Source organism: Diuraphis noxia, unplaced genomic scaffold (assembly GCF_037042655.1).
Source record: "Diuraphis noxia isolate RWA-SAM2 unplaced genomic scaffold, SU_Dnox_SAM2 contig0001, whole genome shotgun sequence".
Classification (NCBI taxonomy): Eukaryota; Metazoa; Arthropoda; class Insecta; order Hemiptera; family Aphididae; genus Diuraphis; species Diuraphis noxia.
Window position 1 is genome coordinate 70,432,139 of NW_028301711.1, and position 24,690 is coordinate 70,456,828.

General features: G+C 27.4%; 4 protein-coding genes and 2 pseudogenes across 8 annotated transcripts; 3 read left to right on the forward strand and 3 right to left on the reverse strand.

Moving 5' to 3' along the window:
- The first annotated feature begins 281 nt into the window (after nucleotides 1-281).
- On the forward strand, nucleotides 282-23,633 carry LOC149061533 (uncharacterized; annotated as a pseudogene).
- LOC149061534 (uncharacterized) lies at nucleotides 588-3,342 on the forward strand. Its single transcript, XM_089220936.1, has 8 exons — nucleotides 588-819; nucleotides 913-984; nucleotides 1,250-1,342; nucleotides 1,582-1,728; nucleotides 1,854-2,068; nucleotides 2,156-2,318; nucleotides 2,395-2,494; nucleotides 3,252-3,342. The coding sequence occupies exons 1-8, from the start codon at nucleotides 588-590 to the stop codon at nucleotides 3,340-3,342; spliced, it is 1,113 nt and encodes a 370-aa protein (XP_089077062.1).
- Nucleotides 10,898-15,026, reverse strand: LOC149061535 (uncharacterized). The gene is made up of 5 exons (XM_089217296.1): nucleotides 14,891-15,026; nucleotides 14,023-14,194; nucleotides 13,086-13,194; nucleotides 12,445-12,581; nucleotides 10,898-11,098 (listed from the first exon to the last, which is right to left on the reverse strand). Exons 2-5 carry the CDS (start codon nucleotides 14,186-14,188, stop codon nucleotides 11,061-11,063), a joined length of 450 nt encoding a protein of 149 aa, XP_089073422.1. The 5' UTR covers nucleotides 14,189-14,194; nucleotides 14,891-15,026; the 3' UTR covers nucleotides 10,898-11,060.
- On the reverse strand, nucleotides 15,374-16,616 carry LOC149061536 (uncharacterized). The gene is made up of 2 exons (XM_089217344.1): nucleotides 16,465-16,616; nucleotides 15,374-16,403 (listed from the first exon to the last, which is right to left on the reverse strand). Exons 1-2 carry the CDS (start codon nucleotides 16,544-16,546, stop codon nucleotides 15,526-15,528), a joined length of 960 nt encoding a protein of 319 aa, XP_089073470.1. The 5' UTR covers nucleotides 16,547-16,616; the 3' UTR covers nucleotides 15,374-15,525.
- LOC149061537 (uncharacterized) lies at nucleotides 16,685-19,159 on the reverse strand. 5 transcript variants are annotated; one of them, XR_016189734.1, is made up of 6 exons: nucleotides 18,871-19,159; nucleotides 17,878-18,102; nucleotides 17,758-17,817; nucleotides 17,518-17,697; nucleotides 17,158-17,457; nucleotides 17,009-17,097 (listed from the first exon to the last, which is right to left on the reverse strand). XR_016189734.1 is itself a non-coding variant. In XM_089217345.1 (5 exons), the coding sequence occupies exons 1-5, from the start codon at nucleotides 18,920-18,922 to the stop codon at nucleotides 16,946-16,948; spliced, it is 549 nt and encodes a 182-aa protein (XP_089073471.1). In that variant the 5' UTR covers nucleotides 18,923-19,159; the 3' UTR covers nucleotides 16,685-16,945. The 5 variants fall into 5 exon arrangements, 3 of the variants coding, with proteins under 3 accessions (XP_089073471.1, XP_089073472.1, XP_089073473.1); XM_089217345.1 differs by lacking the exons at nucleotides 17,518-17,697; nucleotides 17,758-17,817 and having other exon boundaries at nucleotides 16,685-17,097; nucleotides 17,158-17,217; nucleotides 17,278-17,337; XR_016189733.1 differs by having other exon boundaries at nucleotides 17,158-17,697.
- Nucleotides 18,974-20,870, forward strand: LOC149061538 (uncharacterized; annotated as a pseudogene).
- Nucleotides 23,634-24,690: the final 1,057 nt, after the last annotated feature.

Here is a 24,690-nt window from a genome sequence, read left to right on the forward strand (position 1 = left end):
ATTAATTTCCAAACAAATTATAATTTTGTACATTATTGTATATAAATCATTATTAGCATCATATTCAACTATATAAATACACCTGTCTATATGGTATAACATTATTTATAATTTTTTCCTATATTTTATCCATTATTTTCCTTCTATCTTAATTATATATCACAATTTATATGAAGAATTTTAATTATTTATTCAGGTGCTTATTAATTTATTTTAATGATTATTAAAACAGCATACCATGATTTATGTTAGATATAATTGATTAAGTTTTTTATTTTAGAATGTGGACACTCATACATTTATATGAACCTCCAGATGCAAAAACCCCGGATTTAATTCCAAATGCATGGATAATCGATAATGATACATGTTGGTACCCTATGTCATTTCGATTATCTAAAATAAAATCACTTGCTAGAGAAAAAGCAAAACCAAATACAAATGATTGGGAAAAATTTAAAATTGAAATAGTTGAGAGTAACATAGGTATCTAATTTACTATATTTATTTATTGTAAATTTATTACATTATTGTTTAAACTGATTATTTATTAATTTACAGATAATTATGATTATGGTATAAAACTTATGTATAAATTGTTGAAAAACAAAAGCAAAAAAAATTTACACTCTGATGCTGAATTGAAAGGACGTGGAATGAGAAAAAAATTAAAATATGAAGATCATAATACTAAAAATTTATTTTCTAATTTAACATCTGACTCTGATAATTCTGATGAAGCTTTCCATATCAGTATCAAACAGAAGTCATCATCAACAACCCAGTTAGACTATCCGAATTTTCCAAAAGAAAAAAAAGGTATTAATATGATTACATTAGTTCAGTAGTGAGTTATTATTATTATTTCTAGGTATAGTTTATGTTTAAATGATACATTTTTGTTTTTCTTAGAAAATCATAATTTTGATGAATGCGCTGTACTAAAAGAAAAAACAAGCACTCCCCGCCAAAGCAATAAGTTAGGTATGTATAATTAATAGACTTAAATAAAATTATTGTGATCATAAAATTCAGAAATTAAAATAACACAAATGTCAAATTCTATTTTTGTTGATAATGGGAATATATTTTAATAATTCAAATGAACTTGCTTAAGAAAAATGAGATAATTATGTAAAATGAAATACCTACAGCTGATATTCTAATTACTTATTTAATAAAATGTTGTGTAATGTAATTGTTTAATACATTTTAAATTAATAATAAATGTAACTTTCTTAATCAACAGGATTATCTGCAATAAATACAAGTACACCATTAGATAATCATCAATTAATTGATACTGATTTTGAGACTCCTCATATTGGAATACATAATAACTGTAAGAATATTATATAACGTTATATTAGTAAATAAATTATGGCAGTATTTTATTATAATAAAATGAACATTTTTTATAAGTGAATTATTTATTGTAATTCAAGCATTACATAGAATAATTTACTTATCTTAATATATTTTTAAAGTTTTTACATTTTTTTGAAACTAAGTTAGATTTTGGACTAGTTGTTTATGACTATTTCTAATATTATTTATAATTATTGTTTAATTTAATTTTAGATGACTCAGCTCTAAGTAATGTAAACTGCAAATTAAATAAGAAAAATAATCATCATTGTTCGTTTGAATCTCAAAATAACAATACAAACAAAGATGAAAACTATCAACTATTAGTATCGTTGGGACATCAACTTTGTCGTCTATCTGGTAATAAAAAAAAAAAATTATTATTACTTAAACTACATAAATTTGTATGTTTATTAACACTAAATGACAATGTATTATAATGTTAGATATGAAAATATATTAATTAAATATTTTAACAATTACAGCTGACTTTATGAAGTTCAAATCAAACATGAATTACTTAAAACTGGAATTAACTTCATTCATTGAAAATAAAGAGGCTTCAACACTTCAAAATAATACATTCAATCAGGAAAAAACTGATGATGTTTTATCAACATTCCCAATTAATGACGAGGAAAAGCTTTTGACTCTCGAATCAAAGCTCACATTTTATGACCTTGGATATAGTGATAAATTGGTACCTACCTATCTATAACTTATTTTATAAGCATTAAATTATTGTGTTAAATAATGTTTGTTTTTTTTATACATGTATGAATAACAGTTGTCAACATTTATGTTTGCTTCTGAAGGGAAATCAATTTCCAAAGTAACCAATAGTTTATTGAAAACAATATTTACTGATAAATTTGCATCTGCCTTTAGCTGGAAAGGTCAAAAAGAAAAAAAGAAATTAGAAAATTATAAAATTTTCAAAGTTATTATAAGTAAGTCATATTATTATTTTTTTATTATTATAACATATTATTGAGGTAAACATAATTTGTGTAAATATTGTTTTAGACTGTGTTGGTAAAAAATTTCCTAATTCAGAAAACTACAAGATGGATGTCATTGCAAGTGTAATGAATTGGTTTGCCCAAGCACCTACTAGAATTCTTAGGTATGTTTATTATACATATAATATATAAATAATATATATATAATATATAGTAGTTTTTTGCACTATACACTAAACATTAAATATTTATGATACAACGTCAATAATTTATATTGATTTTTGAAATTTGTTTTCTTGTATTATAATGGAAGATATATAAGTTTTATAGGTTCTGTTATGTTATAAATACTGAGAATGTATCAGTTTTAACTAAATTACCTAGTTTCTTATAATCTTTTTAATTTTTGTTGGGTGTTATAGCTTAAACATTGGTATTTATTATTAATTCATTTAAATGATAATAAAATAAATAAGTGATATTATTTATTCTTTCAATATGATAAATTTATTAGTTATAACTTATAAACATAATAATATGGCATTGAGTATATTTTATATTTCTTAATCACATCATTATAAGAACTGGTTTCTGTGTTGAGAATTATAGCCATTAATTTTGAAACTACATAATACTTACATACTTATCAGTATATAGTACCAATAAGTGATAATTTTTAAAAATTATTAAACTTGAATTTTCACAAGTAGCATATATTATATTTTGAATTTATTTTATATATAGACTGGGCCCAAGGACACAAATAATTTATGTGTACATATTTATAGACATAGTATAAATAAATAACTATCATCTTTATACATCAATATCTAAATAATACATTTTAATCCAAATATAAAATTGTATTATAATTATAGTAATATATTTATGTTGAATTTATTTTTGTTTTGTTTAATATAGAGACGAAAAAAGAAACATAAAATCTACTGAAAATATGCCAGCCGAAGGACTACTACAATCATCATCATTTGATGAAGATGATACTATATAATTCATTATTCATATAATATTATAATATACTATTAATTATCATTATATATTTAGTATTATAATATTATTATATTTTATAGCCTGGGCTATATCAAATATATTATGAATGTTATTTTAAAAATAATAACAGTTGTTGATTTTGTTTATTTTCCTGAATAAAAAAAAAATATTGCAAAATAAATAATTATATATTTTATGTAATTTTTATGATTTAGCATGTGAATGTCAATTTTATTGTTTCCGTCAAAGCTATTTTTACCTATATTATTGAGATGGAGTTTAAGAACCTTTAGTCTGTCTATATATAGTTTATATATAGATCTGATAATTTATACACATCATCTTATATTATAGATGATATTTGGGTGTTTTATAAAAAAAAAAAACATTTTAAAAATACCTTAAAACAATAAAAAAAAGATATTTTAAGTATATGAAATAAATTTTTAAGAATGGTTTTAAAAATATTTTTTATCATTGAAAACAAAATGTATTTACAACCTATTTAAAATGTTAGTTAAACATTTTCAAAGTAATGTAAAAGCGGCCATGAAGATATTTAAAAAACATTTTTAATAATATTATTATATATTTTTCATACATTTTTTAAAACGTTTCAAAAACATTTCTTTGCTACTTGGGTAAATACCAGTTAATCATTGAGATTATGAATGAAATTTGGACGATGCACACCATTGACTATGCCTACATTAGATTGCCCACAGAGTTTATATTACGCATTTAATCCTGGTTCGATAATTCTTAAAATCTCAAATAGTCCTCCGTCGATAGCTATTATTTTGAAATTACCTGTAAACTCTATTTAAGATCGTACCTAATTTTCATACTGTTACTACAAAAATATTTTATTAAAATTAACTTTTGAATTTTTAATCATATGTAGTTTTTGGCGCTTCCATTAAATATCGAAGACACACTTATTGATGGCGATGTCAATAGCATATTCCCCTGGTAGTTACATTTCTTTTCAGATGAACTAAATCGTTTGAAATTCATTTGAATTGTTATTGTACATAACTTGAATCACATCACGTATTTTACAGTTTTATATTGACGTGCTTAAATACAGACAATCCATTATGAAAACTGTATATTGTTGGGAAAAATTATATTAATTCAAGAAAATGTTGCAAAAATATATAATTATGTGTCTTATAACAGTTTGACATTATGCTTTTTTCATTAGAATTTAATCTAAACGTCGTTCGTACCACACGTCCGTTGACCGTCGTGCGCGTACACTATCGCCCTCCGCCTATCGCATCATTAAAATTAATGAGTTCAAATTCAAACCATATTTCTCAGTTTAATTATATTCGTTTTCCGTATTCCACACGTTTAAACAAAAATATAATCTACCTGCCACCACCGTACTTTAACCGGCTGTAGGCCGCGACCTGCAACTTATCAACTGCTGCACCATGCAACGAAATAACTCAGTCACAAGTAAATCTAAAAACAATCCGAAATTATCTCCGTTAGTTATCGCAAATACTGTTTCTTGTACGACGCAGGTCGCAACCGCTTCACCCGCCTCTTCGGCCAAAAACCAAGAATGGAATATTGTTGACACCAACAAACGCATTAGGTCACCCAACAACTCTACTTCGCCTCTCACAAAAAAACAAGCGATCCGTCTCACTTCTCCTCACCAAACCGTTACTCTCTACTCAACACAGACGAAAATAATATAGATGATATGGATATCGTAACAGGCACAGAAATCATCGAGTCAACTTCTCCACCACCTCCTCCGCCACCAATTTTCTTGACATCTCCGATTAATTTCGTCACTCTTTGTAAAAACTTAGAACAAATAACGAAAAACGAGGGCTTCCTCTGCAAGTCCAACTCAAAAACCATAAAAATAAACCTTCACTCGGCCAGTTCTTACCGTGCCGTTATATCATTGTTCAACGAGAATAAACTTGAATACCACACGTACCAGTCACACGAAGAAAAGTCCTACAGAGTTGTTATTAGGAATCTGCACCATACAATTCCTACTGACTACATTAAAGATGAAATTGAAAAACATGGGTTTATGGTAAAAAATGTCACTAACATCCTAAAATCCCAATCAAAAGAACCCCTCCCACTATTCTTTGTAGACCTCAACCCATCTCCAAACAACCAAGACATCTTCAAGATAAACAATTTATGTTTCTCTAAAGTCAAATTCGAAGCCCCACACATCAGACGGGATCTAGTCCAATGCCATCGCTGTCAACAGTACGGCCACACTAAATCATACTGCAATCGTTTGCTTAAATGCGTCCGATGTGGCGATAACCATACCTCAGACCAATGCTCCAAACCCAAGGACCTCCCTGCTAAATGTGCACTATGTAGTAATGCTCACCCGGCAAATTACAGAGGCTGCACGGTACACAAGGATCTCCAACGTCTCCGAAAGAAACTTCAACCAAACTCCATCTCAAGAGAATTAGCCCAAAATTCAGATTCATCTCAAATCCAACACAACAGTCATCCTCATCACGAAGCAAGTCAACATCTCAACAACGCACCCACAACTACTCATAACGAGCCCATTAACACCCAGCACACATCATATTCACAAGCAGTAATAGGTAACAAATCAAAATCAGATTTTAATAATACCAACGACCATATTCCCAATCAAAAATTATCAAACCAACTAACATCGTTCATTTCCGAATTTAAAACACTAATTTCTCCCCTCATAACACTTCTCAATCCTCTAATAACCCTTCTTACCTCATTAATAAACAAATTAAGCTCCAACAATGGAAACTAACTTTAAACTCAAATTACTCACATGTAACGCAAACGGTATTACACCCCACAAACTAGAACTCCAGACAATCCTTAGTGATCTTAATATAGACAGCCATGATATCCGAGTCTTATCTTACCCCGTCAAAATCTATCAAAATACTCGGATAAAGCTATTCATATATAAAGCTTCATTTTATAAAGCTTATCAAAGCAATCACCCCGACAACACGGCTCACGCTGGCTCCTTGATACTTGTTAAGAATAATTTGCCCCATTCCTCTCTTCCTAAAATCAGTGAAACTTACATCCAAGCAACAAGCATTCTTGTTCCCGTAAATAAACATATAAATCTGACACTCTCTTCCACCTACTGCCCCCCAGGACCTAAAATTAGCTCAGTTAACTTTACAAATTTCTTCGAATCTCTAGGTAAACATTTTATCGTCGCCGGTGACCTAAACGCCAAACACTCCTCTTGGGGTTGTTTTTCAACTAATACAAGAGGCAGAACCCTACTCAACTCTATAGCCAACTCCAATATAAAAATTCTACCCCCACCTCACCCCGCCTATTGGCCTTCTCATCGGATCAGACGTCCAGATATTCTTGATATCTTTATCACAAAAACACCAAACAACTGCATTACCACGGTCACTAACACTAATGACCTTTCATCCGACCACTCACCTGTTATACTGGAGTTTGAAATACCCTCTGCGAACCCTACCACAAATCTCCAAGCTCCCAAAAAAATACACTGGCCTACTTTTAAAAAACTCGTTGAAATTCGCACTCAACTCAACTCATCCCTAAAGTCAAGTGACGATATTGATGAAACAATTCAAAAACTCACGATAGACATTCAAGATTGCACACACTTGGCAACATTTCATAGTCCAATCCACCACGAAAAATACCCACTACCGAATCACATAAAATTTCTTCTCCAAGAAAAACGAAAAGCCAGGTCCCGGTGGCAAAGACACAAATACCCCATCGATAAACAAACCTTCAACCAACTAAACAACAAACTAAGAAAAGCGCTCTCACAACACAGTTCTAGAACTTATCAAAAATACATACAGAACTTAACAACTCAACACTCTTCCCTCTGGAAAGCGACAAAAAAAATTCTTAAAACCGTTTCAACTCCCTCTCCCCTTCGGAAAGAAGATAACACATAGGTTGTCTCAGATACCGATAAAGCAAACCTATATTGGAGAGCCCTGAATAGACCAAATGCAGACGTGAGCCACCTGAGTCAGTGCAAGCACCTTCACGCCAGTCACCATTCCAAATTAATCATTTGGACTTAGAATATTTTCAATTAAATCATTCATGTATCAGTAATAATGTTTTGTCCACATCGCAAGCAAATAATTGTATAATAATTAATCACAAGTCAAGTTATTATACTTATTTCACCCAAACCATCTACCTCAACACAAGTCGTTCGTCCTCCTGTATGCTGGGACACTACAATATTCAAATCCAGATTATGTATTATCTTATGTGTAAATGTATTAGATTACACAAAAATAATTTAAAAAACAGTAATTTTAATAACTTACTATAATATGACCACACTTCCTCAATTATTTTTGGGTTTTTATTACTTATGTCTGTGTAATGACTCACGACAATGCATAGTTAATTCCTGTTGTTATTGTCAATTTTGATTGTAACAGTATGTTGATATTCAAAAAGAGATAGAAACCTTAATGAATATATTAGATATCTAAGGAATACTCAATTAGATCAATAATGTATAATGTACTGTGAGTCTTGAGCAGGGTTAAAATCTTGATTGATTTAGTTTCATAATTGTAACAATACAGTCATCAACAATTAATAATTTATATAGTGTAATATAAATAAAGTAGTTTAATTACATGAAAATAAAATATCATTATCTTTATTCAAAAAAGATCAATTTAAAAGTATATTTTTTATCAAATATTGATAAAAAAAAAATTGTATAAAGTATTACCACATTCTTGATATGTTTACACTTTTAATAATTAACACTTTAAAATAAAATTTCCATATAAACACTGCAGTAATGCAGTATACTTGTATTATGTTTATGGTTGACTGTTTCTTTCCCAGAGTTCCGAAGCCATTAATTATAGCCCCATGGTGGGGGGGGGGGGTAAGCTGACGTGTACCAAATCGAAATAGTTCGTAAAGGACGATTTTGGATTCAATCCATCATTGTAACACAACAATACCAGAAATCGGTATACCCTACTATGCTGTACTCATATTATTTTTTATCGTAATAAGGTAGGTAGGTACAATATGAAATTTTTATTTTTCGTTAATACCTAGAATACATTTTATTTAATATTCAAAGATTATACGTACGAATCAGTTTATAACTGCATTATTACACATTCAATAATCGAAAACAAAAAGTTAAATAATATTAAGAAACTTTGAAAAAATATAGCGATAAAAAAATATATTTCTTATTTCAATGACATTAAATTGTAAATAAAACTTAAAACGTTTAAAAGTATTGAGAGTTTGGTGATACAAATTATCCTTGTTTTTGTATTCTTAAATAATAGATAGTGAAATATTCATCTTGATAAAATTCAATACTGCTCATCTACCTGAGTAAATGGCAATAAATATTTATTTATTTTATTGCTATAATATTATTATAATCTGTGAGCTATTTATGAATAAAAATTCCCATCGTAAATTTCAAAAACCTTTCTCAAATGTCCGATAAAAAAAAATTGAGGTCGTTAACTGATCACTAAATTGTTATACGTAACATAATAATTAAGATACCAGTGTTATAGACATGGTGGTGCTGGTGGAGTTGTAACCTTCCCTCCCAACCCTGAAAGTTTAAGAAAATGAAAAAATTATTTCTATACCTTGTCCATGAAAGTTACTGCAATTAAAAATTTGTTAAAACAGCCTTCAGTAATCAGTAACCGATAAATAAAAATTCTGGACACTCAAAAAAACAAAAAAACTGTGAAATACATATAGGTAGTGCTAAATAGTAACCAATAATTACTAGGTACACAAAATCAATTTTCTATTGAGACTGATAATTGATAAACTGAAATTAATTATTATGTAGGTATGAAAAATGTATATATAAGTTACTTGACAAAATGTAATATAGTACAACAAATTAAATGAAGGTTTAATTTATATATAGCTAACAATGTCAATCATGTTATTTTTTTCATTTTTGTAGTACCTATGTTGTTTTATTGAAAGTACTAATTTAAATATTTTGGGTAACTCTTTTTCAATTTTGTAATCATGTCATTAAAAATAAAATTCTGATTTTAAATGTGGAATGAAAACAAACTTTGATTTTTGGAATTTGAAAACACAAAAAGGTACCAAGGTTTTTTTTAATCAAATTAATTTAATTACATACCAACCAAGTTCATCCATGTACAATTAAAATAGTTATATAAATCTATATAATATTAAACAAAAATTAAAATTTACAATTATAATATTATTATCAATAGATAGTTAGTTTGTATTAAATGGTTTAGTTTTACAGTAAAGGAACTATCTAATACATAATGTACCTACTATATCACATACAGTAATATCTTTTTCGTATAAACTATTAGCTTCAATTACTATAATATCTTACAAACAATTGTTTAAACAATATGTCATGGTTAATATAAGTACCAATCGGAAATACAACATTATCGGTTATAATGGTTGATAATTTTTAACAATGCTAAAATTGGATAAAACTGACTGCTAGAAGATTTAATTAAAGGGAGTCCACTATAGTATAAATAAACAACTAATATATTGAAGAAATGTAGACTTTTTAAATGTATTGTTTGTGCTATATTTTAAGAGTTTGCTACACCCACAAGTAACGTAATTAATCATTATCATATTGGTTATCAGTTTTATCATATAAATTCTAGGATTATAATTTGGTGTTTTGGTGAGCCCAGGTTGATGTTAACTAAGATTTAAAATAATATTATCATAATAGAAATCACAAGATATGACCACATCAAATGCCATTTTATGGTATGTTAGCACACTACATAGGATGTACATATGTAAAGTATAAAAAGTAAAGAAGTTGAAACACTCAACACCCTAGACACATTATTGTAGGCCACCCAAAACGTTCACTTCCGTGATGTTCAATATTTAAACACACCAGCAAGGTATGAAGTTACAAAATATTCAAAATTTTGGACTCTTAAGTCATAACTTTAGACCGGCGAAGAGTGTCGCTTGTATAAACAGATATATATAAATATAATGTTCTATATTGAAATATTCTAGTTTAGTTTTATATACGTCATAAGATAAAAATGTTGTTTAAAAATCATAATTCAATTTGCTTTATTCAAATTATCTTATTTAACCAACTTAATATGGTAAAATTGCTTCCTAAACCAACCAATGAACAAATTATTTTCTTTTTATTATATTAAAATAATAATCAATCATACATATTATGATTTCTTAAAATTACATTTTGTGGTACAATTTTAGTTCTTTGTTCTTTAATAATTATTATTATTCTAACTGAAACATTTACATCGAATGTAAATTACTAGTGTATGATAAACAAAACAAATAAAAAATAATAAGTCAGAAAATCATGTATAAAAATATAAAACTTATATTATTATTTGAGTTGGGTAATAAAAACTAATTTATAATTGTTAAATCTACATTTACTTTCTTATACATACTAATTTAAGTATTTGATACATATTATATTATTATTATTTTATTTTGCACTATAAATTAAATTGCAATATAATGTTTAAAATTGAAAAATAAAATGTTGGGATATCTATAGATAGTTCATATATGATAGTATATCATATTAATAATTTAATTATAACAAAAGATTGAAATATATTTTTGAAGCTGCAATATAATGTTGACAGTTGCTTGGTGTACTTGTTACTTATCCAATTGAAGATATTCCAATACTTGCATCACTGAAAAATTGAAACAAATTATTAAATCAACTTTTAGTTTGTGGATTTGGATACTATTTAAGTGTATTTATTGCTATGATTATATACATTGGATGGGTAATATTGAAATTATGGAACATTAGATGTTTATACGATGATACTCGCTTAGAGCCATTTGTAGATAATTTATTTCAACCTATTTGTGTGTTTGTGTGAAAAAATATGATATCATCAATTCCACCACACTATATTTTTATTAAGATAATTATAAGCATCTAAATCCCTCCAGTACAAGAAGCTTTAAGTGCAGTAGGGCAGCATTTTATTTACACAACATTAGAAGGTATGTTTTGAGTTTTATATTTATAAGCTAAATTTTTCATTCTAACTATATACTCAATGTATCATAACTAAACTTGAATTTGAACGAAAAAGGTTAAAATTTATTTTGTTGAATCTGAGAGCATACTTAATGGTATTTGAGTTAAAATGGAACAAGTAAAAATGTAGTTAGGTGTCCTAAATTCTAGGACAAGGTGTCAAGATATAAGAATATTGTCATTTTAAAAAATAAAATTATTTTTACTATTAAAAATAAACTATATTGAACTGTTTATAAATAGTTTTGTAAGAAATCACAATAACGTCTAAGTATCTAGTTCTATTTCAACAAATTCCAAGGAATTCAAATGCACTCCAAGACCCTTACAAGCCACTCATGAGCCCTTTAAGGCTGCATCCGAATTGGTTCCCGATATTCTAGGTAGGCGGCACACGTCCGAATTGCTTCCCGATACAGACTTACGAAAAAGCAAAATATAATATAATATAAATGAAATATTTAATATTATAATTAATATTTTAAATGAAAAAATTGGTGAATTCTTCGATTATATTTTAAAAATTATATTGAAAAAGATAGCTCACTTCCACCAACAATGTGGGCTGAATGTACCAGTAGTATAGAACGAACTATACTAATTGCTGTGAATCATTTCACAGAAAATTCAACAGTTGCTTTTATTCCGCACATCCGAACATATAAAAATAATGAAATCAGTAGATTAAAATTTTTTTTAAATGTTTGTTATAAGTTTTTACCTCAATAATAGAAAATAATAACTATAAAGAAAATAAACGAATTAAAAAAAACGATATACCGCATATATTTATTATTAGGTATTTATTTTATATTTTTAAATTAAGATTTTAATTTTTTTTTAATGTTTGTTATATATTATTTATTAAGCCAAAATTTTAACAACTCGGGAACTAATTCGGATATACCCTTTGAAAGAACCCGGGAACCAATTCGGGCATTTCAGAACCAATTCGGACACTCCGATTTAAAGTATGTAGGTACTTACGTAGATCAAAATAATAAAATAAAATATTAGTGTAATCCGTTTTTCGGATTTTAAACGTAAATCCCGGTTTTGGTTTTGGAGTCGTAGTTGTAGTTGAAGTAGAAGTTGAAGTTAAAGTTGTAGTTGCAATTGTAGCCCTGGAATTTATACATATTAATTAGTTACTGAAAAAATTACATAAGTAATTTGAAATGTAGTAGAATCTTATATAGATACATTTCTATTAAATTAAGTTAGAACATTTTTTATTATTAACAGGTTAACCGCCATGTGTACCATCTCTGGTACATGGTTGATTTGCCATTCGTATTCTAATTTTACCTAAACAAATTAATTTATAAGATATTAATGGGCTAGTCGAAAATTTGTTTGTCTAGCGGGCTACGAAATATTTTCCTGTGTTAAAATCGTATTTAAGTGTACCATAGTAGGCACGCAAAAACATATTGGCAAAACAACAAGTGTACCAAAAATGGCACACGTAGCGCTTTTGGCAATGTACTGAAAAATAACGTAGCAGTTAACCTGTTAAGTTTGTAACTTTGTTTATGAATTTATCGTAAGTTTATTTTTATATAAATTTTGTTGAATGGTTAATTTAAGTTTACAATTTTAGATATTTTATTTATGTTATTACATACCATTTCGATTCAGGAAGGCAATAATGATCTTTCAAATATTTCCTGCTGCACGGAGTTATTTTACAACACTCATTAGCGATAGCCCTTTTAGATTTGAACGAGTGACTTCCTGAAAACAAAGGTAAATCATTAGCAAAGACAAACATTTTTCAATAAATCTAACTAAATAGAATATGCTTATAATAAGTTAACATGATCATCAGATTACCATTTACCATATTTCTTTTACATTTTATTCAATTTTAAATTGTTTTAATTACAAACTAAAATATACAAGGAGTAGCAAGGAAAGGGAAGATTAGAACCCCTAAAATGTTAAAAAATTTTAAAAAAAGTTTGCTTTTTAGTTCTTAATGTATTATATTAGAGCATTACGAGAAAACATAATGTTTATTTCGTCAAATCTACATCAGCACGCTATGACCATAATGATAAATCAAAATTTCTCCGTATCTTAGTAAGATACACTCGATAGTCAATAGTGTCAAAATAATCGATTATTTCGATTAATCGATAGATTTTGAAAACAAAATGTATAATATTTACTATATTCTTAGTTTTACGATATTATTTAATTCGCTATTTGTTCGATAGTGAATTGGATTGATATAATCGATATCATCGATACGACTTATACCACCATCATGACTCCTGTGGCTAGAAACCTTAACCGCGGGGGAGGGGGGCATCGCAGTCTTTGAGAAAGATTTTAAATGATCTAACTAAGTTATGAAATTTTCGTTTTATTTTTTCATACTTATAAAAAATGAGAAGAAACACAAACCCCGATAATTAACTGTGTGTGTGTGATAGGTATCTAATTTTGTATTCTAGAGTTCGTTGATTTTACAATTAATATAAACTTTATAGGTTAATTTCGACCAATAGACGATACTATTATAATTAAGAATAAGGTACTATAGAAAATTATATTCACGTGGATCTTCGTTGTAGCGGCCTTTGCAGATGATTGAGAGCTCAACTGCGAGATTTGATCCACAAAACCTGAACGGAGCTTCCCAGTACGAACTATTATTAGCGATAGATCCAAGAATTAAGTCAACGCACAAGCTCAGTACCAAAATAATCAAATTGAACTTCATGATTTTCTGAAATAATACACAACATTATACGATGTGACTATAATATGTTAAAAACCTGCAGAATAAAACTAATACGTTTTTGATCTTGATTATTGTTAAATTCATTTGTAAATTAATATTATTGATAAATTAAATACTAAAAATAATATTTTTTTATCACACAAATATAGCATATCTTATGCAATTTTTATGAAATTATCGAACGATTTTTGTTATATAAATTTAAATTGTTGAAACCTAGTTTTTTTTAATTAATAATAAACCAACTAATAGGTAAGTAACAAAAAATATCATGCTAAGTATCAATATATGAAAGCCTATGTTGATAGGTACCTATTATTCATACTTGTATAATTTTTTGGCCGTTGGTAGGTTAATTTATTCTACGAATATAAGAAATATATTTCTACTGCATTCTATTTATTTTAAGTTAGGTTAGGTTAGACTGCACATAAAATTATTTAACGTTAGGTATTTAAAAATTGAAAACTAATTTAACTGTAATTTTCCATCAGAATTTACATAAGTACATACTAATTGAATGTAAATCTTTATTTCTAAATAAATATATTATATGTTTTGTTTGTGAAAAATATTTATTCAATATGTATCTTGATTAACTTTATATTAAATTTTACCATTGAAATTACCTAACAATAAGAACAATAAGTAGTCTGTTGATAGTATATAAGTATAACATACCTTATTAGAGGTACAATGTCCGTGTAGGATATAGTAGATAGTTCGATTTATCTGGTAGAAGACTAGAAGAGTAACAATAATATTGGACGAACACTGCAGTCAAAATGAATTGTGATCATTCGCAGTATGGTGTAGTTCTGAGCATAGACAAGTATACTAATAGATAGGCAACCGCAATGTTAATATTCGGGACATTGAACACTGCGCTACTGGTGGCTGGTGAATGAAACTTCGATCCCTTCTCTCCACCTTCTCATAGCTCAGTGCCGCCGCCGCGTATATAGATTGCCAACCCCAGGCGCTGAGCGCATTAACCACTGTTAATTATTATTTTAAATACTCAATTGAAATTAATAAAACAAACATCAAAAATAAATTGAATTAATTTTTATTACAATATACTAAAACAATATACAAAAACTATGAAATAATAACAATATATTATAATATTAAACATACATTTTAAATATACAAATACAAAATTAGTAGGAACTTTTGTTACATTTCTCAGCCATATATTTTATACTTAATAATTAACAATACAATAAACATATATCTAGTCAGTGGGAATATTTACACATATTTCAAAATTAAAATTAACAAAGTGAATAACATAAAAGTCTAATAATAATATCTTAAGAGGACCTTTTTTTTTTAGAAAACAATTTGTACCTTTCAAAAGCATTTATTTTAATTTTATCCGATTCATTTTTATTTAAATTTATTTTTCCAGATAAAATTCTATTAATTTGCGTACACCAATTATGTACCATTAATTTTACCACAAAATTAATAAATTTTTGTGGAAAAATTAATTTATGGTCAGGACATGTTATGTATTTTACATCAACTTTTTCTTTAATAATATTAATCAATTCTATTTTCAAATTTTTATGATGGCATATATTTGGTAAATTATGAGAAATAATATTAATTACTTTTTGCACCAACATACAGAATTTAGAATTCGGATATTTCAGTAGATAATTACCATTATGTTTATAGTCTCTAGCCTGAATTAATTGATGGTCATTTGACCGTTTTGAACAAATTTCACTTAGACATATACGGCAGTTTTTAAACAAGACAGAATTCAACTTTTTAACAATATATCCTGCTATATAGTTCTGGGTTTGACTTCCTAATAATGTTAAATTATTATCATTGTCTTCAAACTTTTTTGGCAAAACATCAGCGACTCGTTCTTCGATTTCATGTTCAATGGTATTTGCTTCACAGTTTGTATACATTTCAAATAATGTTTGGTAAGAAGTCAAACAGCCACCTGAGAAATCTTCTTCGCAGTTACTGCCTGGAGAGTGGGCTGACATTAGGTTGTTGAGGAGTAAGGTCTTGTATGCTGAGGCAAACATATCGCATGTCGGATTATTATTTCTATATCCTAAAGCCCGTATTGCACCGAATAAATTCTCCAAAGCATCTTGGTTCAAATGCCTTGGCAACAATACCTTAATACCGTTGTCATTTAATGTTTTGAATATATTTTGAAAACCTGTTTTGGATTAATAAATAATTAGGTAAATAACCCACTTACTAAAAAAAGTTAAACTTACTTTTAATAGTTTTAATCCAATTCTTTAATGTGGGTGGTTGAGGAGTACATGGTTTGTTAGTAGAAGGATTCACAAATTTCATGGTACTCAAAACTTTCAAAGACTCTTCCCACAATTTGTGATGAGGAGAATTCTATAATTGTCAATAAATTTTGTTTGTTTGGTAAAAAATCTTGAAACTAATACTACAAAGCTCCTGATATCTCCTCAATATATATTGTTACTATAGCAGTTGAAAGATATTAAAAATACATTGTTATACGTTTTTTTTATAAGCATTTTAAGTTCAAACTTTAACTAAATTTATCAAGTTTAAAATTTAATAATTATTTTGTAGTTAATGAGCATTATAAAAGTGAGATATCAGTGAAATAAGTGTAAAAAAAGTAAAAATAGCGATAAATAGTGAGTGCGTAGCAACCCTAATATAAGCTCATGCATTGCAAGCATTATTAAATTGCAATTTTTTATAAGACTTTTTTTATAGTAGGTACATACAAATCAGGTCAACGGTGGAGCATTGAATATTATGCTCAGTTACATTGATAGATTCATTCAGTTCCTCTATGCCAGAAATATTTAAATTTGTGGGCATGCAGCTGGTATGAATTGGTTTGGGCATAACAGTATCAGCTAAAAAAGAAATTGAATTAACAGATATTAACTAAATTTAAATAGAAATTTATTTCCTACTTGTACTTTGATTGGCTATATGGAGATGTGGCAAATCTGGTATGGGCATAACAGTATCAGCTAAAAAAGAAATTGAATTAACAGATATTAACTAAATTTAAATAGAAATTTATTTCCTACTTGTACTTTGATTGGCCATATGGAGATGTGGCAAATCTGGTATGGGCATAACAGTATCAGCTAAAAAAGAAATTGAATTAACAGATATTAACTAAATTTAAATAGAAATTTATTTCCTACTTGTACTTTGATTGGCCATATGGAGATGTGGCAAATCTGGTATGGGCATAACAGTATCAGCTAAAAAAGAAATTGAATTAACAGATATTAACTAAATTTAAATAGAAATTTATTTCCTACTTGTACTTTGATTGGCCATATGGAGATGTGGCAAATCTGGTATGGGCATAACAGTATCAGCTAAAAAAGAAATTGAATTAACAGATATTAACTAAATTTAAATAGAAATTTATTTCCTACTTGTACTTTGATTGGCCATATGGAGATGTGGCAAATCTGGTATGGGCATAACAGTATCAGCTAAAAAAGAAATTGAATTAACAGATATTAACTAAATTTAAATAGAAATTTATTTCCTACTTGTACTTTGATTGGCCATATGGAGATGTGGCAAATCTGGTATGGGCATAACAGTATCAGCTAAAAAAGAAATTGAATTAACAGATATTAACTAAATTTAAATAGAAATTTATTTCCTACTTGTACTTTGATTGGCCATATGGAGATGTGGGAATGCATTGCGATTTATGACTTTTGTACCAGGGCTAAAATTCTCTTTACTAAAATGATTTGAACATACTCTGCGCTTTTCATAAATCACAGAAGACTCAATATCTTTGAAGTCATCATTCCCTATAACTTCCATCCATTTTTGAAACATCAACAAATTTTTTTGGGGGTTGGGAAATCTATGTGATGTTCCACCTACATTCATGTATTATAAAATAAAATATTTAAGTACTTAGTTTGAGCAAAAGATTATTCATTTTCATTATAGTACTAAATACATTTAAAGTTATGTTGGGTATACTAAGTTTATGGAGTATGTGCTGTTCGTTTTAATTTTAATAATATCGTTGATTATAACTTTATAAGTATTATTAGTATTTATAATCAATGGCACTAGGTACACAGGTACTATCAGAAATACTAGAACAGGTAATATAATAAATAGGTATTAATATATTATATACCTAGTAATAATCAGTGTTCAGATTGGATAAGTATTTTTTTTATCTAGATAAAGGTAAAGATAATACATAAATAAATATTAAATGGGAAATAACGAGGGACTATACATATACTTAGAATATCTTAGTCCGTGGAAATAACTAATAATACAATCGTTATTTGTACATACTATTAAATATAACTTTACAGATGATTTTAAAAACTGTTTATAAACTTTGTACGAGTTTCTAAATAAAAATTTAAAAATGCGTTTGAACAATTTCGTTTATCAATAAAAAATGTATCTAGATGAATTTATTTAGGTTAGTAAAAAAATGATGTAAGATAAACGTTTAGATACTTTGTAACTATTTATCTAAATAAGCCAGAACATGGGTAATGATGTACCTAATATTAACAGTACCTACTGGATTGTTTGCACAGAACTTAGATAAAATACCTACATTTTACAATATAATATACGAAATCAAAGTTAGTAGCTAATAAATTAAAAACACTTACCCTTATACGAGCAACCTTTTACACAACATTTGTATGCTGCACGACCCATCATCAAGATTGTTTTGAAAATTAAAACAAATTACAGTACAAAATAATTCACCACATGGAAATTACAAAATTGTGCATTTGTATAGTAAAGTACACTTGTCTATGCTTGAGCAGTTGTGCCAGACGTGAGACACCGGTGTTGACAGTTGGCCGCCACGGCGGCGGCAGCAACTTGAGCGCTCCTCGTGGCTGGTGAATCGTACTAGTATCAATGTTCAAAATTATGCTATTGAGTTGCCTTAGCCTGGTTCTGAGTCCTGACGCAGCTCTCACCTAAATATATAAAGTTATTATAGATTGAGAAAGTAGTGAAGAGGAGGGGATTGATAAAACCACACACTTGTATGTGGTGAAAAAGGTACGTTATAGGCTATAGGCCAGGAGTTCCCAAAGTTAACTATTCCCCCCTCCTTGTTGATGATTCTGAAATTCAAAGAGTCCTGCTTTAACCTCTGCTTTACCAAGAGATTCTAGGACATTATTGAAAATATCCAAGACTAAATTTTGTTCAAAAATAGTTTTTCCTGGAAAATATATCCATATAGGTTAAAAAAAGTTCAAACATACACGTGATACCAATTTTATTTGGGATATATTTTAGATATAAATTAACTACAAAATAAAGTGTTCCCAATTGGTTTATATTTTGGTAAAGGTAAACCTCATGATATGGATTGTTACCTAGAAGAATTTGTTAATGAAGTCAATTATTTATCAGAGAATGGTATTTTACATCAAAGTGGAAAAACAATTCCAGTAAAAGTTGTTGCTGTCTGTTGTGATGCCCCTGTAAAGGCAGACATTCTTGGTATAAAGTCTTTTAGTGGGTATAACTTTTTATAATATTGGTTAGATACAGAATTTAGAAAAACTGAAACGTTACTTACAAAAATCCCAGGACTGCATTTTAACAACTCGTTTGTTTTAGATAAAATGCACCTTGTTTATTTAGGAGTAATTCGTACTATGATTTTAACATGGAGTACAGGAAATGTTCCTCACAAGTTGTCTAGCCAACTCTGTCTTAGATTATCATCATTATTAGTTGAATATCGTTCATGTGTACCTATTGAAATTAATAGGAAGCCAAGAGAACTGAAACATTTCTTCGTTTTGAAAGCTATTGAATTTCGAACATTTTTGCTATATTTAGGACCAGTTGTCTTAAAATCTGTTTTTACTAGTAAAAAATATGAGAACTTTTCAACTCTTTATTTTGCAGTGACTATATTATTGTCACCTAAAATGTGTAAAGATAGTGGATGTGTAATTATGCCAGATCATTACTACAGTATTTTGTTGAAGACTTTATTCATCTGTATAATAAAGACTTTATCACTCATAATTTCCACGGTTTAATTCATATAGTAGATGACTCTGATTACTATTCAGGAATAACATCAAATTTTACTTTAAAAACAATATTTGCATTTCAATTTGGAAATTATTTGCAAAAAATTAAATCCATGGTGCGAGGATATAATAAACCAGCTGAACAAATTTGTAATCGATTAGGTGAATGTTTTTTATTGGAAAACTATTTTGAAACTCCTCGGCAATCATCATTATCAAAAATATCAAATATTCACTGTGATGGTCCTCTACTAGCAAATTGTCGTGGACCACAATACAAGATTCATATGTTTCAACACTTTCAATTAAGAATAACAAAACCTGATAATTGCTGTGGGTCAAAAAATGGTGATATTATAATGGTGCACAACTTTGCTTATTCAAAGTCACTAAAAACTGAAGTTGTCATTGGTAAAAAATTTATATCACAAGAAGATTACTATTCAGTGCCGTGTAATAGCTCATCACTTGGAATTTATGTTGTTCAACATTTATCCATCTTAAAAATGTGGCCAGTTTCAGAAATTTGCTTAAAATATATATATTTCCCATACAAAAACCAGTCTTATATTGTCTTACCTTTAATTCATCTATGTTAAATACCTATTGTAAATGTAAAGATTATTTATTAGGATAAGTATATTTTGTACTTTAAATATTAGGTTATAAGTGTTAGATTTCTGAACAATAAGATGGAGAATGTTACTTCTAAAGCATGTAAAATATTTGTTAATTTAATTTAAAACTTAAATGCTGAATGATGTAAATTTAATGATTATGTATTCAGATTTCAGTTACATATATATATATTTTATTTTAAGTTTAAGGTTGTTTATGTTTGCTTATGAATTGAGGCCGAGCATAAAATAGAAAAAATATATAAATTTGTTGTGTTAATAATCAATTAAATTGTTTTCTTATTACTGCAATGTGCAATTAATTACAAAATTATCATTGACTACTTTTTATAGTGCTATTTTTATGCCCCAACAAGTTATTATTAACCTATATCATATAATATTTGAAAAAAATACTTATATCAAAATTGATTTATTCTTATATAGGTGATTATGAAAGAGGATACAAAATTATGATAAAAGCAAATAAAAAACAAAGCGAGTCAAATTTAGAGTCAGAATTTGAAATGAGAGGTAAAGGTTGCCAAAATAAAACAACTTCTTCAAGGCTACTTTTTGAAATTAGTAGTAGCAATGAGGATATTGCTCTGGATAAAAATGATCTACATCCTCTGACCAGTTCTACTGAAATCCTAGAACCACAAGCCAGTTTACGACCAACCAACATTGATCGTCAGTTTCCTACTCCTCCACCTATATTGTTGAAATCTGCTACAAAGAGGACATATAATTCAATATCAACATTGTCACCTTCTACTTCAAGCTCAATTTCTAGTGCAATTATGAGTACTCCAGTCGATAGTGATAAGATTTCTAAGTCTGTATGTCCTTTAATAGGTACACGTTATAGTAAGAACGAACACTGATGCTCTTCATCAGACCTGTGTTTCATTTCTGATGAGTTAAAAATCTTAAATTATTTACTGATTATTTTTAAAGTTATTAATTTTAATTGTACCATTATTGAAGCCAATATTATGAAATTAAGAAATACTGTTTCTTATATTAAACATCATCTCATTGATAATAAAGATACAACCGATGATAAAAAACCTGTAGTAGTATCTAATTATGAAATGGACAATGTAGTATTTCCAATAAAAAGTGAAGATGGTCTTAAAATGTTAGAAAAAAAACTTGAAGATATTGAATATTTCCATAAACTGGTAATTATGAAATGTTTAAGGTAGCTAGTAGTTAAATTAATATTTTTTTTTTGTTATTTTTGAAAGTTTTAACTAATGCATAATAATATTTTATGTGTTAGTTAAATTAAATAACACATTTTGATTTAATATTATAGTACATACCTAAATTCTTTTAAATTAATAAGCCAAGGTTAGTTTATATTATTACTAGAAACCAATTTATAAATTGAAACAATACATATATATATATATATATATATAAATAGTTCCTAAATAAAAATTCTCTCCTAAGTAATATAATTTCATTATTCCTACCTATATTAAAGAACATCACTATACTAAAAACAAGTACTTATATAATATGTATACAAAACAATATATATAATATTTTAAGCACATAGATATATTTAGGGTTATGAAGAACAAAATTATTAAATACTATTGTAAGTTATTAAAAAAAATTGTGTTTATCTGTGTCACCCATAGGCTCTATATATAGCGCCAAAATCTCTGAATCTATCAACTCATTATCTTGATAAATAATAATTTTTTCAACTTTGGATTTTTACTAAAATATTGTAATTATTTTAGCTACAATAATACACAAATAAACTTAAAATCAAAAAAAAAAAAAAAGTTAGTGTTGTGAATTTGTGATATCCTTTAATAAAATTATATTTTCTGTATTTTAAAATATGTTTTAGACCATGCATTAATAATGTACAATTAACTTAATAGGTGTCCACAATTGCATTTACCAATGGTGGGATAAAGAGTTTATCTAAAATGACAACATCGACAATGAGAATAATGTTTTTCGATGAATTTATAGCAGATTATAGTTGGAAGGGGCAAAAAAAAAAGTCTTGAAGCAAGTCCAATTCACAAAGTTATAATAAGTAGGCAATATTCATATCAACTATATTTTATTATTTACAATTTTAATATTTGTTAAGAAGTTTCACATCCTTGAATTACACACAACATTGTTAATTTTCTAAGGCTGATTCTTACAATATCCAGTTAAAGTTGTCGGACTCTTATAACCTCCGGAATTCTGCCGGTAATAAAATCTGTTATCAGTCTGTTAGCATTAACTGACACTACCGTATATTGTAAGAACGACCCTAACAGTAATAAAGAATAATTTTGAATAGAGTTATTAATGTTTCATAAATCTCGTAGTAAATCACACACTTTTATAATATAATGTTCAAAATTGTAGAGAAGCTTGTTTCCAAATTAAATGTGTATATCTCATATTTTGTATTAGGTACATTATTTTATGTCATATTATATTGTTTTATACTTTTTTATTAGGTGCGATATAACACAAATTTCCTACCACTACAAAAGCTGGTATTATAGAAATCATAAGCCCATGGATGGCTCAGAGCGAAACCAGAATTAAAAGGTACACATTTTCAGTTATTTTATTTACATTATTATAAGATTTAAATTAAATATACATTTTTTAATATGATTGTATTTATTAATTATAGAAATGCCATTAAATTATCTTTAGACTACTGCAGCAATAGATGATGATCTTGCCACATCTGACCAGCCTATCTGACCTGACCAGCATTTTTTAATGTATAGTCTTATTTACAATTGTTTAATTGTTACCTATTCGTTACATCCAAGTTCAGTTATTATTATTTTTATTTCATACTTAAAAATTGTTTTTTTTATATAAATAATTATACCTATGTATACATTATAGGTACAAATTTTATTATATACTTATATTGTTATTTGTTACATCCAAGTTTAGTTATTGCAGTTTTTATTATATAATTATACTTAAAAGTTGTTATTTTCTTTTAGTAGTACTAAAGTATACCCTATTATAGTATACCTATTACTTATGTATACATTATATATATTTTATTAAGTATATATATTATTATTTTATTTTGTATTAATTGTATACATATTGATATTATGCTTATAACCATAAAGGTTCTTTATCATTTTATTTAAAATTAATTTTTTTTGTGTCTTTCATAATATTGAATTATAAATTAATAATTTTTTTTTTTTTTAATAAACAATTTCTTGCAATTCTATATACATAGGGTGTGTATAAAAAAAATTAACATATGTACCTACCTATAATAAGCTGAAAACACTGCATTTTTAAACTGCATATGTTTAAAAAACATTTAGAAAGTTTTTAAAAAATATATTAAAAACCTTTTTTGTTTATTTAAAAATGTTAATTAATCTGTCTGGTATATTTTTATATTTTTAAAACATTATTATTTGTATAAGTAGCTACTAATTAAATAAAATTTTAAATAAATAGAGGAACTCACTATCACTAACTCACTTAATCAAATAATGATTGAATTTTGATAGTTCTATGGATAATAAATAATTGTGCATGTTTCTGATTATGTACAATTTTGTTTTTATGTGTAATACATAAATATTGTAACTAATCCCACTAATATAAAAATTAGATATACTATAGAGCTTAACTATTTTAAGTGGTAGTTACTCATATGGGTTTAATTAGCTCAGTATGTTTTCAATCAAAATATTTCGTCATTAATTACCAAAGTTCGTAAATCACATACCTATTTTAATACGTCTGTCAAACCTTGGACATACTAACGACATTATAT